This window comes from Aspergillus melleus (assembly GCF_016097325.1).
Source record: "Aspergillus melleus strain CBS 546.65 chromosome Unknown contig7, whole genome shotgun sequence".
NCBI classification, from domain to species: domain Eukaryota; kingdom Fungi; phylum Ascomycota; class Eurotiomycetes; order Eurotiales; family Aspergillaceae; genus Aspergillus; species Aspergillus melleus.
In genome coordinates this window covers 3,253,077-3,268,683 of record NW_025763376.1, presented here as the reverse complement: position 1 = coordinate 3,268,683, position 15,607 = coordinate 3,253,077, and the positions used below count along the sequence as shown (strand labels likewise).

General features: G+C 49.4%; 4 protein-coding genes across 4 annotated transcripts; 2 read left to right on the top strand and 2 right to left on the bottom strand.

The window, feature by feature from the left end:
- Positions 1 to 68: 68 nt before the first annotated feature.
- On the top strand, positions 69 to 2,527 carry LDX57_012092 (uncharacterized protein; the record flags this gene model as incomplete). The annotated part of the gene is made up of 2 exons (XM_046093825.1): positions 69 to 2,354; positions 2,405 to 2,527. The coding sequence occupies 2 exons, from the start codon at positions 69 to 71 to the stop codon at positions 2,525 to 2,527; spliced, it is 2,409 nt and encodes an 802-aa protein (XP_045949803.1).
- A 2,183-nt stretch (positions 2,528 to 4,710) lies between these two features.
- On the top strand, positions 4,711 to 8,626 carry LDX57_012091 (DUF3638 and DUF3645 domain-containing protein; the record flags this gene model as incomplete). The annotated part of the gene is made up of 2 exons (XM_046093824.1): positions 4,711 to 7,336; positions 7,395 to 8,626. The coding sequence occupies 2 exons, from the start codon at positions 4,711 to 4,713 to the stop codon at positions 8,624 to 8,626; spliced, it is 3,858 nt and encodes a 1,285-aa protein (XP_045949802.1).
- A 2,311-nt stretch (positions 8,627 to 10,937) lies between these two features.
- Positions 10,938 to 11,933, bottom strand: LDX57_012090 (uncharacterized protein; the record flags this gene model as incomplete). Its single annotated transcript, XM_046093823.1, has 1 exon — positions 10,938 to 11,933. The coding sequence occupies one exon, from the start codon at positions 11,931 to 11,933 to the stop codon at positions 10,938 to 10,940; it is 996 nt and encodes a 331-aa protein (XP_045949801.1).
- A 271-nt stretch (positions 11,934 to 12,204) lies between these two features.
- Positions 12,205 to 12,804, bottom strand: LDX57_012089 (uncharacterized protein; the record flags this gene model as incomplete). Its single annotated transcript, XM_046093822.1, has 1 exon — positions 12,205 to 12,804. The coding sequence occupies one exon, from the start codon at positions 12,802 to 12,804 to the stop codon at positions 12,205 to 12,207; it is 600 nt and encodes a 199-aa protein (XP_045949800.1).
- Positions 12,805 to 15,607: the final 2,803 nt, after the last annotated feature.

Sequence of the window (15,607 nt, the reverse complement as noted above, 5' to 3'; positions counted from 1 at the left end):
ACGCCGAGTTGCCCTGGAGGCGGTCACCCCGTTGGTTTGTCATGAAGGTTGCAATTCAGACTGTACTCATGCGTCTATTCCATGGCGACAAAGGCTTGGTGCAGTACAAGAACTTCATCCTGTATTTGATTTCTAAGCTTGGCTTGATTGCACTTCAAGTGCGGCCTAAAGTGAGTCCAGATCATCTGTACTTGATACGGGCTAAGCTAGGTCGCCGCCTGTATAAGCTGGACGAGAATGTGCTTGATCATGTTGTCAAGCAGGTAGAGGCGTCGGAAGCATCCGTCATGAGAAATCTACAACAGGTCCAACGTGATATTATCACCTCAGAACAGACAGTCGTATCTGGCTCTTTTGATGTTCGTGAGGACGATCTTAAGATGTCCTTGATAGGCTGCGGAGATTACCTCCGTGACGCAATAGCGACAGCCCCTGTCGAGTCGAACTCCTCCATTTTCGAACGTGACTATGAACAGCGAGCCCAACGGAACAGGCATGGTCTCCCAATTCTCAACAATGGCGATCTTTTATCGCTTTCAGATTTCGAAGACTGGGTAGAGAGAATGCTGGAGCAGTGGCTACGTGACAATGAGCCTTCAGCGCAGCTTTGCACTATGTTAGCAAGTCTGTTCAAAGGATATTATCAGTTTGCATCCGAGACATACGCTGGATGTCCAGAATTTGTGTCTGGGATGCTGTTGGCTTTACTTGAATTGTGGGTTGCAATTGATAAGATATGCACCGGTGTTGATCCACGGCTCATGGACTACTCGCCGGAGATCCCGACGGATTTCCTCGAGCCATTGCTTCTCCCGCAAGTGAGTCAAATGAATCGTGCAAGAAACGTGGAAGGTTATATCCGATTTAGGCATAAGGGCAAAGAGCGTGATCTTCCTAGCATACTGGAGGACCCAAAACCTCGGAATTTTGCAAAGCGCTATTTTGATAGCAGTGATCCTCTACAACAACAGCGAGCTCGGATAGAGGAGCATGCTCACTCCCAGCTTCAGCAGAAGCGCAAAGAGTGGCAAGATAAGTCCGCCGAATACGAGAATATCTTGTCGCGAGTTGAATGTCTTGAGCATGATTGGCCGATAGACCGCCAAGGAAATCCATACCACGATGCTTCTTGCAGGCGCTGCGCGCTGAGCAAGCAAGCTTCATCGATGCGTATTGATATATATGAGTGGCCATTACCCCAGAACACAGACATTGTTAAGGATGTGGTTTTTGAACTGGCCTGTCCGGCATGGTTCGCTTCATGGAGAGATGTGACTTGGAAGCTGCTACATGATTTCGGTCATATGTCGACCCGAGAAGCATCAGACATGGAGCAGAACCTTCTCAATTACAAAAAGACTTCAAGGTTTGCTGTGCAATGGGGACAGCGGATCACTCTAGGGTCAAAGACAAAGTCCTGGTCAAGGAGCCACTACAAACACTGCTCATTCCCGGTGGACTTCAGTGACCTGTCACGTCCCAATGCTTTCCAATTCCGGCTTCTTGACAGCAAAAATAACTCATGGGTGACAGATCAGGAAAGTCGGCACAGTGTGAAACGTCATTGCATCTTTGATATCCCGGAAATTTCATATTCGCACCTACAATACGCAGTAGACAGTTTTTGTCACACTGAAAACCACGTGATTGCCGACCAGAATAACTGCCATCCCCGACTAAGCCTCCACGAATTCATAGCTTTTGGATGTCTTCGGGCTGGACAGCGTATTCAGTGGTACAACATCATTCGAGAATTGGCGTCAGCAGCATTGTCCTTGAATGAAGAGTCAGTAGGCATACTACTCTGCCAGGCCGCATGGGAGTTGGGAACGCCTTCCCCAGGAACAAGCCTCCGCGAAGCCCACCGGGTACTAGAAGACAACTCGTTCATCAATCGGCTTTTGGAAACTCTGGAGCGACGACTCAAATCCATCGAGACCAATTGGAACCAATACCATGCTCTGCAAGTCCTGGTGGCCCTAGGCCTTCGGGCCCTTAGTGTCTCTACCCAGGGCCCCATCACTGCAAGGGCAGTGAACTTTCTTCGTCGAAGCAGACGCACGGCGATGGAATGGTGCGAGGAGCTTTTGCTGTCCCTTGACGAACAGTCAGGACTTGAGAGCGACATGCGACAGTCACTCATTGCCAAGGTCGGCGGAGTCTGCCAGCTGACGTACTGGGTCGAGACCAACCACCTCGATACCTTGTTGTCTAGCCAAGACGACCTGTACTACCTTGCACGATCCTCAGTTATTGTCTTTGAAAATTCTCCGCGAAACTGGGACCGCGCTTCTGATCATTTGAAACCGACTCTGATCCGCACGTCCAAGGTCTTGCACAGCATTGAGCACCGCGTGCGATGGCTTATCGCCGACGGTGCATCTGGCCTCGCTGAAGCAATCAGAAAGAGCGCACCAAGGTTGGAATTCAACACACCGTGGGAGTTCTGTCCTTGGAACGCTGCACGCTGGGCTGTAAATCAATCCTCACCGTCACCATCGGGAAGAAGGCAAAGCGTGCACTATAACCTTTTAAGCGGAGAACTGCTAATTGAAAATGCACCCCCTGGTCGGCTACCCAAAAATTACACGGAAGATCCCTTGTTTCAAAGGGTGTTCGGACCGGTGAGGCTGTATCTTGATCCCAATAACAACCCCTGTGGTTTGCTGACGATAGTAGCGAACGATCAGCGTTGTCCCTTCCAATCTTCCTGGATCCATTTTCATGTCATCTCGACAGTTCGGAAGCTACCAGGTCAGCCAACTAACTACCCAAGGAATAAAACTGGTTATTTACTTGTATGGATAGGTGCATTTTGGCATGGAGAGCGACGAGCTTGTTGTTAAGGCAGAAGTCAATGGCCGCGTTCTTCGTCTCATTCCTCAGCTCAAGTTGGAAGGGGACTTCCCAGACGATCTAGTCCGTAACTACGTTCATTGGCTAGATGAGAATGGAGTCTTGGAGTTCCGCCCCCGGGAGCAGATTTGGGAATCAAGTCCACGCAATTGGCGTCTAGCCTTGGCTGAGAAACACTCGGAGCACGGGACAATGGAACAGGAACAAAAAACTTTGATCAACGTTCATGGTCAGTTGTTTCAGCAGCTAGCAAAGATCTTTAGACGCCTTGATCATCCACGATATATGAAGGTGGTCACCAGGGGGTCGAGGACCGTGGAAGTCGAATTAGTGAGGTTGCGGTTGCGCTTCTTCGTCAATGACAACGGCTTTCTTGAGTCTCGCGAGCTCAATGCAACTGTTGACGAAGAACAAGATGTCGGAAGCTTCTATGGACTCCAGAACAAACTGGTACTCCGAGGCATTGGTCAGGGGGATTCCCGATCTGTCCTGGTACCTTGCGGCAATGAGGAATTATGGAAACGGGATCAACATACCGTTGTATCCATCTGTCCACCAGATCAAGGGCGCGTCAAGTATTTTCGCTACACGTTCGATCCCCATCTAAAAATATTTCGAGGACCTCATGACCTCTACGGTACACTATACCAGGCGTATCTTCATGCACTTACGGGATTTGTTCTTTCGGACCCTGCTACTGAGAGATCTGGAACGGAGGAAGCCCTCAGGATCTTGCGACAGGAATGGCTGAGAGGCTCATTCCCCATCGAAATGGAATGCATACACATTCTACAGCGAATTGCTTCTCTCACCCCGCAGCGTCACTATTACCCGAGCCATCTGAAAACAATGCAGACGGTTGCGTGGAACAGCGATTTGGGAGAGCTGGCTCAACATGATGACTTCAGGGCCGTTGTGAAAGAGATTGTGGACCATACAAGCAGGTTCTCCCGACTTCACCAAGTCCGGGACGAAGAAATTGATGCGGCAGTAAACTGTTATCGCCAACACGGAGATGAGTATCTGCTTGACCGAGCTCGTGCTCGCCATGCACACTTTTGGCCTGCCAAGGTGCACGGTAACCAAGCTGTCCCAGGCCCAAAAACAGTATGTTACAAGGCTCGCGACCACAGTTTTGATAGTGACCGCAGCCGCCGTGTTCATGAGCTAGCTTCGCTCGTTCGCAGTTGGCCTTCATTGACATCTGACTGTGAGGGTCTCTTCGAAACCATCCGAAGTTGGCGATATATATGCACGTCATCCTGGTCCGTTCAGGACTGTACCTACGCTAGCCTCTTGGATTTATCACTTGAAGACGCATGGGGTGCTCTGTATGAGTTTTGTCGGTCTAGCGACCGAACAAAGGACCCGTACAGCTTCATGTCTCTTTTTAGTGTGATAATATTCGGCGGCAAGATCCAATTAAATCAGGTGAAGCCACTTCTAGCGGTTGCATTCACCAAAAAATTTGGGGATCTCCCGATTCCCACTCACCCTTACATGAAAACATTAGAATTACACCGTGGTCAGGACATCGTGGTTGCTGATATCGAAAACGCAATCGACATTCACTATCCAGCCTTACAGAGCCGTGCGTTCAATGCATTCACTCTCAAACCCCCAGATCAAGCGGCGGAAGAAGAGCAAATATATCATCGCCAGAAGAGAAGCCATATTGGCCAGTGTGTTGATGCTATAGCGGAACAATGGCCGTGCGAAAGTCTTTACCTGCCGGATATTCCGCAGATTCAGTCGTCCCGCGCATCAACGAGTTGTGAGAAACTTTGTACGTGTTGGTACCGAAATCGACAGTTTTTCAGGTTCATTCAGCAAGTCCAGGATCGGCTGAACACTATGCAAGGTTCCGGGTTCACGTACAGAAACTTGCCGGAGCCTCCGTCAGAAGAGACATCCCCCGTCCCCGCCTCCATTCCGCTGCCAGATCTGGTTGGTCTGTTACGGCTCTCTCATCCAATAATAGATCTTCCGGTACTCCCCCCTCCCGTCACGTTCTCCAGGTCCTATGCTCCACAGTGCTATGACAAAAACCCGGAGCTAAAATCCATGATCCTGGAACTCTATAACGGAGAAGACCGATGTCGTCGAGAGTTAGGGGAGAGTCTTCTAGAAAGCCTCGAAGCTCTGAGAGACGCGAAGCTACCCTGCTCATCTTCGCTTCCGGACGAGGGTGTGCGGCAGGTTCTTCTCCAGTACCGCCAATGTTTGGTTAAAAAACGTGACTTTCTTTGGCATAACATCTATTGCACCTTGATGGCACCAAAGGTGCATTGGAAAGGGGTTACAGGGTTTATTTTGTGGCCAGAAGTAACAGTATATTCAATTCTGTCATTGCTTGCTGGGGGACGGTGGGAACTGGTCCCTGAGGAATGGAAACCCATTCTATTACTATTAGGGCAGATTATTGCTGCGTTGCAACGAAGTGAACGTCTTCTTATGCATTACGATCAACACAACGCGAATGATTTTTTCAAAGAAGCTGAAAGCAAACCTGGTGATGGCTGGAATCCGAAAACACACCCTGATTGGCTTCTTTTTGAGATCCAGAATAAGCTCACCATTCGAGAAGCGCAGGTTAAGGTTGCGATGCAAGAAATCGATCCCGATACCTCCGGCAACGCGGTGCTTCAACTGAACATGGGGGAAGGAAAGACGTCGGTTATCACCCCGCTTGTCGTCTTGGCGCTTGCTCGCAGTGGCCAACTCCCACGCGTTATAGTCTTGAAGCCTCTGCTACGACAGAGCGTGAATCTTCTGACCCAGCTTGGTAGCATGCTGAACCGACCGGTATATCATGTTCCATTCTCCAGGGATACCCCATTAGACGAAGCTCTCATGGAAGGACTGGAGGGGATTTTTCGAGAATGCCAGGCACGCCAGGGAATCTTGATTACGTTGCCTGAACATATTCTATCATTTCGACTGGTAGGGCAGGACTTGGCCAGCAGAGGGTTGAGTCTCGCCGAAAGGGCTATAAAGTTGGAAACATGGTTACAACAAACGTGCCGAAATGTCATTGACGAAAGTGATGAGGTGCTTGATCCCAAATTTCAGCTGATATACACGGTGGGACACCAACAGACAATGGATGGTCACAGCGACCGGTGGGAGGTTACCCAGGCCTTGCTTGATCTCGTAGAGCAACAGGCAATGGAACTACAGCGAGATGATCCCACTTGCATCGCCATTGCACATCACGGCGTCCGATATCCAATATACCATTTCTTGAAGACTGAGGCGCTGGACATACTCATCCAGAAAGTTGCCATATCCGTGGAACGAGATGGTCTGCCCAATATCCCTTTCACACAGTGGACCAGGCAGTTGCGGCGGAGTGCCATTCAATTTATTCGATTTGCTGATGTCGCACCTCGGGATGAGAACGTGGTCCGCAAGACACTCGCGCACGGCATGTACCTGCGCAAGCTACTCGTCCTCCGTGGCCTGCTTGCGCACCAGATCCTCCGATTTGTCCTCGGAGGGAAAAGATGGTTGGTGGAGTATGGACTCCATCCCTCCCGCACCTTAATGGCCGTCCCGTTTCGGGCTAAGGGGATTCCATCGGATAATGCGGAATTCGGCCATCCAGATGTAGCAGTCAGTCTAACGTGTCTAAGCTATTACTACCACGGTCTCACCCGGGAGCAGGTGCGGCATTGCTTCCAGCTTCTAACGAAAGAGAACGATCCTTCAGTGGTGTATTGTCACTGGGTTATGAGAGGGTCTTCTTCCCTTCCCCCAGGGCTGAAAGAAATAACGGGCGTCAACCTTGAGGATGCTCGGTGTTTTGACGAAAGTCTCTATCCTCACCTGCAGTATCAGAAGGGGATTATAGATTTCTACCTCTCCCGTGTGGTGTTCCCAAGGGAGGCCAAAGAATTTCCCTACAAGCTGTCCACATCCGCATGGGATCTCCCTTCTCGGGACGGCCAGCCTCTCACCACTGGCTTCAGTGGAACAAATGACAATAGGTCCCTCCTTCCGCAGTCTGTGCCCCAGTGTGATCTGCCCCACCTTCTCCACACCAATGCCATGGTTTTAAGGGGGCTTTTGCAGCCGGAAAATCGCCATTGCACCATTGCTCAAGACGATCAAGGACGGCCCCTCGATGCATATCGGCTCATAGACCTTATTATTGCCCAGGAACCCCCCATCCGTGTCATAATAGATGTTGGTGCACAAGTATTGGAGTTCAGCAACCTTTCCGTTGCGCAATATTGGCTGTCCAAGACTCCAGAGGCGGACGGCGCGTTATTCTTCGATGAGAAAGACGAAGCGATCGTGATCGATCGCCAAGGACACACTGAGCGATTGTTGGCATCACCATTTCGCTATAGGATGGAATCATGTCTGGTCTTCTTAGATCAGCAACATGCTCGTGGAGTAGATCTTAAATTACCCCGAACGTATCGTGCAGCCGTCACACTCGGCCCACGGCTCACCAAGGATCGACTCGTCCAGGGTAAGTGTGATACATCTGAGCGAGAGGACAATTAGGACGGGCTAACTGGTAGATACAGCATGTAGCAGAATGCGAGGCCTAGGAAATGGCCAGTCGGTGATGTTTATCTGCCCACCAGACGTCAGTCATGATATAGGGGTAGATGTCCACCACATGACTTCAGCCGATGTGATTAGGTGGGCGCTCGGGCAGACCTGCGCTTCCTTGAAGAACTTAAGCCCACTGTGGGCATCACAAGGGCTACAGTACTATAAACGCCTTAGGCTGTGGAATGATTTGGTAAAGAGTGAAAGTCTGGAAGAGGTTGCCCAGCACATTCAGGAACCAGAAGCACGCACGCTGTCCGAGCTTTACGCTCCGTGGGACCCTGCTCGCTTCTCGATGAGCAGTCCTGGCCACGATCAGAGCGATGACATGGTCCGAGAGCTTATTCGAGTGAGTGGTGATATGAATTGCTACGCTGGGCTGCATGAAGAACAGGAGAGACAGATCTCGCATGAAGTACAGAGGGAACAACAAGTCTGCCGACCACAAGCCGTCGCGCCTGTACAGCACCGTCTCTATAAGGATATCTACCACTTCGCACAGCATGGGGTCTTTCCAAACGGTAGTTCCTCGAACCATATCCAACCTGCGTTTGAGGACCTGCATAAAACCTCCGCTGGGAAATATGATTTACCTCCAGATATGGCCCCACATCTATACGCAACAAGTGATTTTATCCGGACTATCGAACAAGAGGGTAACAATCTGGCCGATGACTTTCTGAAGCCGGTTCATTGGGTGCTTTCTAGCGTCGACGATTCTAAAATCCTCCTCCTCAGCCAGTACGAAGCAGATAAGCTCATTCCCGTGGTGTGCCATTTAAAACGCACAACACTGCATGTTTACACCCCGAGAACCAGCAGATGGATGCAGTCGTTTGAGGATCTCCGCTTTCTTTGCACTGGTAGGGTGAAAGAGGAAGATCATGTGACCCATAACAGGTTTCACGGGCTGGGGTTGTTTGCTGGGAGTTTGTATTTTGGGACCTTAAAAGATTACGAGGATTTCCGCCATTTCCTCGGGCTGGTTACAACCCGTACGCCTGATTGCGAATCGACTAATGACGGTTTTGTTGACGAGCGAAAGAGGGAAGAATACCCATGGCCCTTGCATTCGCCATTCCAATCCAACCCCTTGCCTTTCCTAGGTGCACTTTGTGATGTTCGAAGTAAAGGCCATGGGTACCTTCAAACACATGTGGGTATGATCCTTGGAGCCAGACCATTAAGTGTGCGTCATTTTTAGTTGGGCTTAGCAGGAGACATCTGTTGGTTTGGAGTTAAGACAGGTATCATTACTAGTACGCTGGTTACATTAACACGGTAATGCTTAAATCCGCCTAAAAATAGAAGCTGGCAGTTCCTTTAATCAATTGCTCACGAACCCAGCCTCACAAGGTTTGCAAACCCGCTCCGTGGAATATCTCTGTACCACCGATGTAGAAGCGACGGCGTGGACGGAACGGTGAATAAAATATGTATCATAAGGCCCTTATTCACCGTCTTAGGGTGTATCGGCAAGGTTTTGATGTCTGCCAAAGATGGCGTCCTTACTGCCCATCACGGCTCACTGATTCCTTCGTCCCTGTCTGAGATAAATAGCAATTCAACACGTTCTGCAGGGACGTTTTGGAGTCAATTGTGAGCGCCATGTTATTTACAATTCATAATAAGACGGTCCCCACACCCCTTGCTACATTAACAAGCCAAACTGTGACAGAAGGGAAGCCTGAATGTAGATCCAATTATTTGCTGGCGTAGATTCTGATCTACTAAAATGCAAGGTTCCCATGGAAGCCATGAAACCAAGGTGGTCATCCCTCTGCTCTGGGTCGACAGGGCTCAGGTGATCAGCTCCTGTAGGACGCATATATTTGTACGGTCCCCATCAGACACATTTCACATGTCACTCAACCTATTATCGAGCCTGGTGAATAGAACGCAGCATCCGAAATTATCCGAAGGTAAGAGGGTATTTCTTTCTCATTTTTATTAAATGGACATAATAAATAACACGACCCCCTTGCAGATGAGGTTAGCCGTGTCCAGCACTATCCTAACCCCTCTTCTGGCGTACAGTGCCTTCGCCGGACCAGCAGCATACGGTGTTTGTCAAGCAGGATGTTCAGCCGTGGTGATGGCATGCTATTCAGCTGCTGGCTTTACCTGGGGTGCCACCTTAGGAGCATCTGCACCTGCCTCAATCATTGCATGTAATGGTGCGTATGGCACTTGCCAAGCGGCTTGTGCTGCTACGCTCCTCGCACCGACCGTCTAGCAACGGATGGGCGATGTCCTTAACTCCAATTAGTCATTTCATGCAATTTGCTCCTTCGATTGCGCGAGGTGATGATCCCGCGGCCACAATTTAACTAGTTAGTTATTGTGTTTCATATTATGTACTATAACATACGCGGCGCATTTCACTGAGCTTAACAAAGACTAATACTGATCAATAAAAGATTCGCGCTACAGTCTTGGCGGCAGGACCTGGAAAGAGTTTCAATATGTAACTATATTGGTCAAGGCGATTTCGAGGCTGGCTTTAAAGGACTAGCATAAAGGATATTGTAAGGTTTGAAATCCAGAGACCCTTGATGTATTTATCTTAAGACCTTTGAAAGTGCGACCAAACTCTCCTGCCGATTTAGCGTCTATGTTTTGAGTATTAATCAGAGTGGTGCTAACATGTTAGTCCAAAGCAGATAATCCGCCGACGATAAGCAGTCCACCATAGCTGAAAACTTGCGGGTTAGTAACCAGACGTCCCGTCAAGTAGATCATAAAGATTAGAGCGCACATAATCGTCAAATGGCTTGTTCTATTTGATATCACCAAGCTTTCTTGCATTCGATTTGGAGTGCCAAGATATCAAGGAATAAGACGTGGTCTGAAATTAATTATGGATGTGTTAAGGATAGCTGTATTTTAGAGATATCACAACCCTAAAAGTAGTATTGAATGAATATCAGCTCCAGAGAACTGGAGACCTATTTATGTCGCAGCAGGGATGAGAGTTCATGGCACATTCTGAATATATGGCTCTTCTGCTCGCGGCAGAGGGTGCGATAACAATGTATCATCGACACGCACATGATGTATTTTCGGCGAAAAGACTACGTGTGCATGTCATACAAGTGCTGTCATTGAGCCCCATGGCCGATATACTCACTGTGAGCGAGCGCTTGGTAGATGATTAGCTAACTTATATACAGTAGGCTATGCGTAGAGCAGGTTGACTTCCCACATCGCTCTAGTGCTTTATACCCGTCTCAAGTGGCCCTTTCTCATACCACACGAACCCGCTTTGAGTGACGTTCTTCACGACCACACCGTAATCGTTTGAGAGCACCTGGCCGTTTATGCAGCGGTCGACGGTCCAAGGTGCACAGATGGAAGTCAATGATCAGGGCTCGCTCGAGCTCAGCATTCCACAGGATGTTGTCCGGACGAAGATCCTGGTGAACAACACCCAAAGAGCGGATCTCCTTCACCGACCGATAAATCGCTCTTTGGATGGCCCTGTCCAGAGTATTATGGCTCACGCTCTCACCACCTCAGCCCATCAGAAGCATATGACGGATCCTTCCCGCGCCGTGGAGGAAGTAGGTTTGGGCCAAATTGATCGCCCCGAGAAAGACGGGAACAGCCGATCCTTGGGCATCCTTGAGGACCCCGTAGGCCTCGGCTTCGCGTGAGACCATACGCCAGCGTTTCGGAGTCGTCCCTTTCCCGACAACAGTATATCCGAGGGTGGAACATATAATCCTAAACGGTGCGCCGGACTTCCCACAAGACCCACAAGGGCCCATGGGAGTGCAGTTATGGTCTAGATCTTGATCGAGCTGTGCCTTAAGCATCTTCACCAAGTCAACTGCGCTGATCGGATGGCGGTCCTCCGTTCTGCCAAGTATATGTAGGCCCGTATTGGGGCACGCAGGATCAACAGGGCCGCCTTGCTGTAGCCCGCGAAGGCACCTTTGTGTGCAAAATGGAGCATCATGGGAGCGAGATCGCCCGCTCTGGTTCCCATGGCGATCTGCGCGGGATGCGGGCCGTTGGGTTGGAGGGGACGATGTGATCAGGCTGAACCTCCGCTTCTGTCCAGCAGGCGCGGCAGGATCAGCCTCAGAATCAGAAGTATCCCCTCGAGGATGTTGGTCGGATAGTGGCGCGCAGCTAGCGGCCGCTCGTGTGGTCGCTCGAGGCCCGGTGATAGGAGACAATAACGTGAGATATTCAGAGGTCGTCTGCTCAGGACTAGCAAAATCGGAGCTAGCATCATCCAGAGGTAAATCCACTACTACGATCTGGGAGCGATCGCTATCATAACTCGTGCGCCATTTCGGTAGACTGTCTTGTGCGGCATTCCGCCACGCTTGATCACGAATAAAGGTGCGAAAACTCATCAGACAGAGGTAGAGCGTCCTCTCAATGCGAGTCCTGGGAATTGTAGGCCCTCCAGCATCCGCTATCCCGTATATACCGGGATCACCCAGGTCGTAATAAAGGGTAGTTGGGTCATCGTAGGGCACCCAGAGCAGCACGTCCATCAGACCGTTCGTTAGATATAAATATTCCAGACCCTCTTAAATCATCACATGAAATTCTTGGACGATGACTAATCCGACCAGCTGCTCGGCGTGATACCTTGACTTCTCTGGCTCCTCCGTCGGAACACGATCAGGTTAGACCACTTCTCACCAAAATTCCATCGGTCGGAGGCCTAACCGCAGGTTCGCAGCGGAGAGCTTGTATGGGGGTTTGTATTCGACCGTGGTAAGCAAAGGTACTCCTGTTACCGTCCATTCGATGGATACAAAATTAATCAGGCTTCGAAGGGTTCGTGGTTAATGACTCGCTAGCATCGACTTCATCGTCTTCCTCCAGAGCATTAGCGTAATTATCAAACCACACTCCGTTGCCTAACCGGAACTCCTCGCGAGACTCTGATATTTTGCACAACCCGGCGACAATATCGTACACATAGTCTTCGACGGTAAGTCGCTCGTAGGTCTCGAGATCTTGTTCGCTACTTATCAGTCGACGTGCGAATCGTCGACCATAGTCTTCCAACGCAACAAGTGACGTGAATAACTGTGATGCGTCTTCTCCTACTGGCTGCAGGTAACGGCAAACAGATTCGTAAATCTCCCGCTGTTTATGCTCACAGTCAGTCCACGGACGCAGTCGTAGGGGACAGTGTTTTCCGATAGGAGCGGGAATTCTGCCTGTCGTTGAGCGAGACGGTGTTTGGGCTCGGAGTGGCCTCCGAAGGAGATCGTGGCAATGCTGGATAAACTCTGGAAAAGTCGTCGGTCGGTTGCGTTCCTCTGCCTGCCGTCTCAGCTCGGCCTCCCGCTTCCTTTCCTCCTCTGCCTTGAGGAAAAGAGCCTTGTAGTCTGGAGAGCTGCTTCCACTCATCGCTACCGCGAATAAGGGATGGAAAAGATGGAAAGCTCCATGGCGAAGTTGGTGGTCAGACTGTCCCTTGTTACGGTCAGCTGAGCGGCATTTCGGTGGAAGTATTAATCCGGGAATACTCGTGAATCCCCCTTCCCCAAAACAACTCCCTCAGCTCAGAACAAATTCTTGGAATTTCTCATTAATTTGAAGCTCAATTGATCTAAAACCTGGTTCAGTCTATTAGCCCGACTTCTGGCTATCGCCCAATACCCAGAAGTCATGGTTGGTGGAACCACTTGGCCAGTGTTGGGAATCCAGCCCCTGAACCACCTCGAGCATGCCATGTAAATCATAGCCGAGGCCACAACATTGCTTAACCGGCCCTTCATAACTAGTGAACCGTGATTTTTGGACAGAGTCGACATTTTAATGGAAGTTGCGATGAGTACTTAGCGGTAATATTAGCAAAGCGATTGGAGGAATACAACGTTTGCTCGAAGATTATTTTGAAAGACATTACCGTTTACTGTTCCATTGCCTAGAATTGCCCAGCGAAAGAAGTACGGACAGGGTCTAGTGCTTTAGCGCAAAAATGTTTAATGCTGGATGAGCATATTCTCTACTTTGTTTCAAGTCCACATTTGCCCGGGTGATCTGGTTATTTAGCGCCCGGGGAAAACGTACCTAATGCAGCTGTCTAGTTCGCTCGGCGTTCAACAAGATCTCGATTTGCACGCTTCGGTCATTTCATTCGGTTCATGTGTTTTTGTGGCTAGTACCATATTTGATGGTTAATAGGCAACCCCAACTTCCCCCCTGTTTATTACTTTGACTAAATGGTATCTCCATTTAGGGGCCCGATGGCTAAAGCAGGCGATCATTCGTGCGAACAATATTGGTCGGACAGAATTACGTATTTACCTGGGCATAAATACCCAATCCTTGATGTTCAGTACCGATCCCCGGAAGCACCAAGTACGATGGCTAGTTATACGAGACTTTTGGGATTTTGGCGGGAAATATTCGATACTCAGACAACTTCAATGTCTCACACGGTGTTCCCGAACCGAAAGACAAACTTTGGTTGGACTACTCCAAGGTCACTGGGACGTTCAATTTGTACTGATCACTGGCGGTTCCCTAGTGTGAAAGCCAATCAATGTGGGGGAACTCGAATAGAGCGAATTGAATAAAATGAAGGAGCGTTTGCAAACGGCGAAGATGATGGTTAGGTTCTGGCCCTGGCAAAGCCGGTGAAATGAAGGCCAGGTACTCAGTGATCCTTGCCGACCAGAGCTGGAAGGGAGTACCTGGGCGAAAGTAGTAATAGAATAGGCTAGCTCCGCATGTTAACTAATTACATTGATCGGGGTATCTCGTCGACAACACGGCCACAACATGGAAAGACGAAGACGCCGTGATGTTTGTTTGACCAAGTTTATGATGGCATGCATCGCGACATGATAATGCTCAACCCCCCTAGCACACGGGGAAAGCTGAATCTTACTCGTCAACGCAATGGATGTTGGACGTCCGGGCAAGATGGAGTGGGACCTGAGGGACCGATCGCCAGGAATGCCCCTCGTCAGCTTGGTTGTTTTGAACTGTGGCCGTCTTCCGATCAACATACACGGTTATCTGTGCGGATAGAATACCTAATAGTACGTAGCCGGGGACATTTGGTAGGTGGGCGCTCGCGGATGATGCACCTTAATGGAGGGCATGTCGAAGTAGGTTGGTCTGTCGCTCCTAAGAGAAAACGAAACGATGCCCGCGCAACATTTACATGCTCACTCATGTCGCGTTGCGGGTAAAGAATGCGTGACTAATGAAGGGGAAGACGGTGCATGCGAGCCACAAAATGCAAACAACCAGCGTAATGGTCAACGTTAGTTGAAATATGCCCGGTAATCTGCACCATTTCTTTCCCAATGGTGGGCTCGTGATTTCTCTACCAAGTAAAACCTGCAACTTTGTCTATAGTCCATGACTTACAGCGAGGAAGATAAATTCTACTATATCATCAAATTGCTAGCGCTAGTAACAAAATTACTGGCAACAAATGTATCGAAGCAAGGTCTAGCGCGGTGTGTTTAATGTTGAAATGTCAATTGCCCAGAGCTTCAGGAAGAGAGGATTGTTATGTAGAACACGGCATTGGAAACGACGTATTATCCAGTTGACTGGATGATCAAATCTTGTCTCCGGAGGTGCAGTGTTTCGAAAATTAAACGATGAGGCTAAAAGAAATGGGGATGCTCGTCCGCGCGATCTAGAACATGGTCTCAAGTTTTTGAGGAACGTCTGGAAACCTCATTTGTTAGTGGACAAGTTCTGGTCATTAGCGAATAGAAGTTGTGTCAATGAGATGCCCGTGCGACCAAGACCCTCGCCGAAGGAAATCCTAACACAAGCCCAACGGATCAAATTACCCAGGTGCACCTTCGATATTTGGGGGGTGCGTACACTTCCTCTGATGGAACAGATGCCCTGTAATTTCTCCGTCACTGTCAACGTATTACTTTCAGTGGCTGGTGAGGTGGCGGTGTCACTCGGAAATGTTATATATTTTCCTGTCTTAAATCGGTCATTGATACGTACGCCGACAATTCTTTGTATTGCCGAACGTTGTTTTATCAACCGTACCCAAACAGGAATATCGACCGTCCCCTGGTTGAACATCTGAGAAAGTATACCAAGCCCAGAATTGTAGCCAAATAGAAAGGTATTTGTTTATCGCGCACTGTCTAATAGCGAGCCATACGACGCCGAGATAAAGATAATTAACCAGTCCAAATGTTGGCTTTGGAACTTGCCTTGT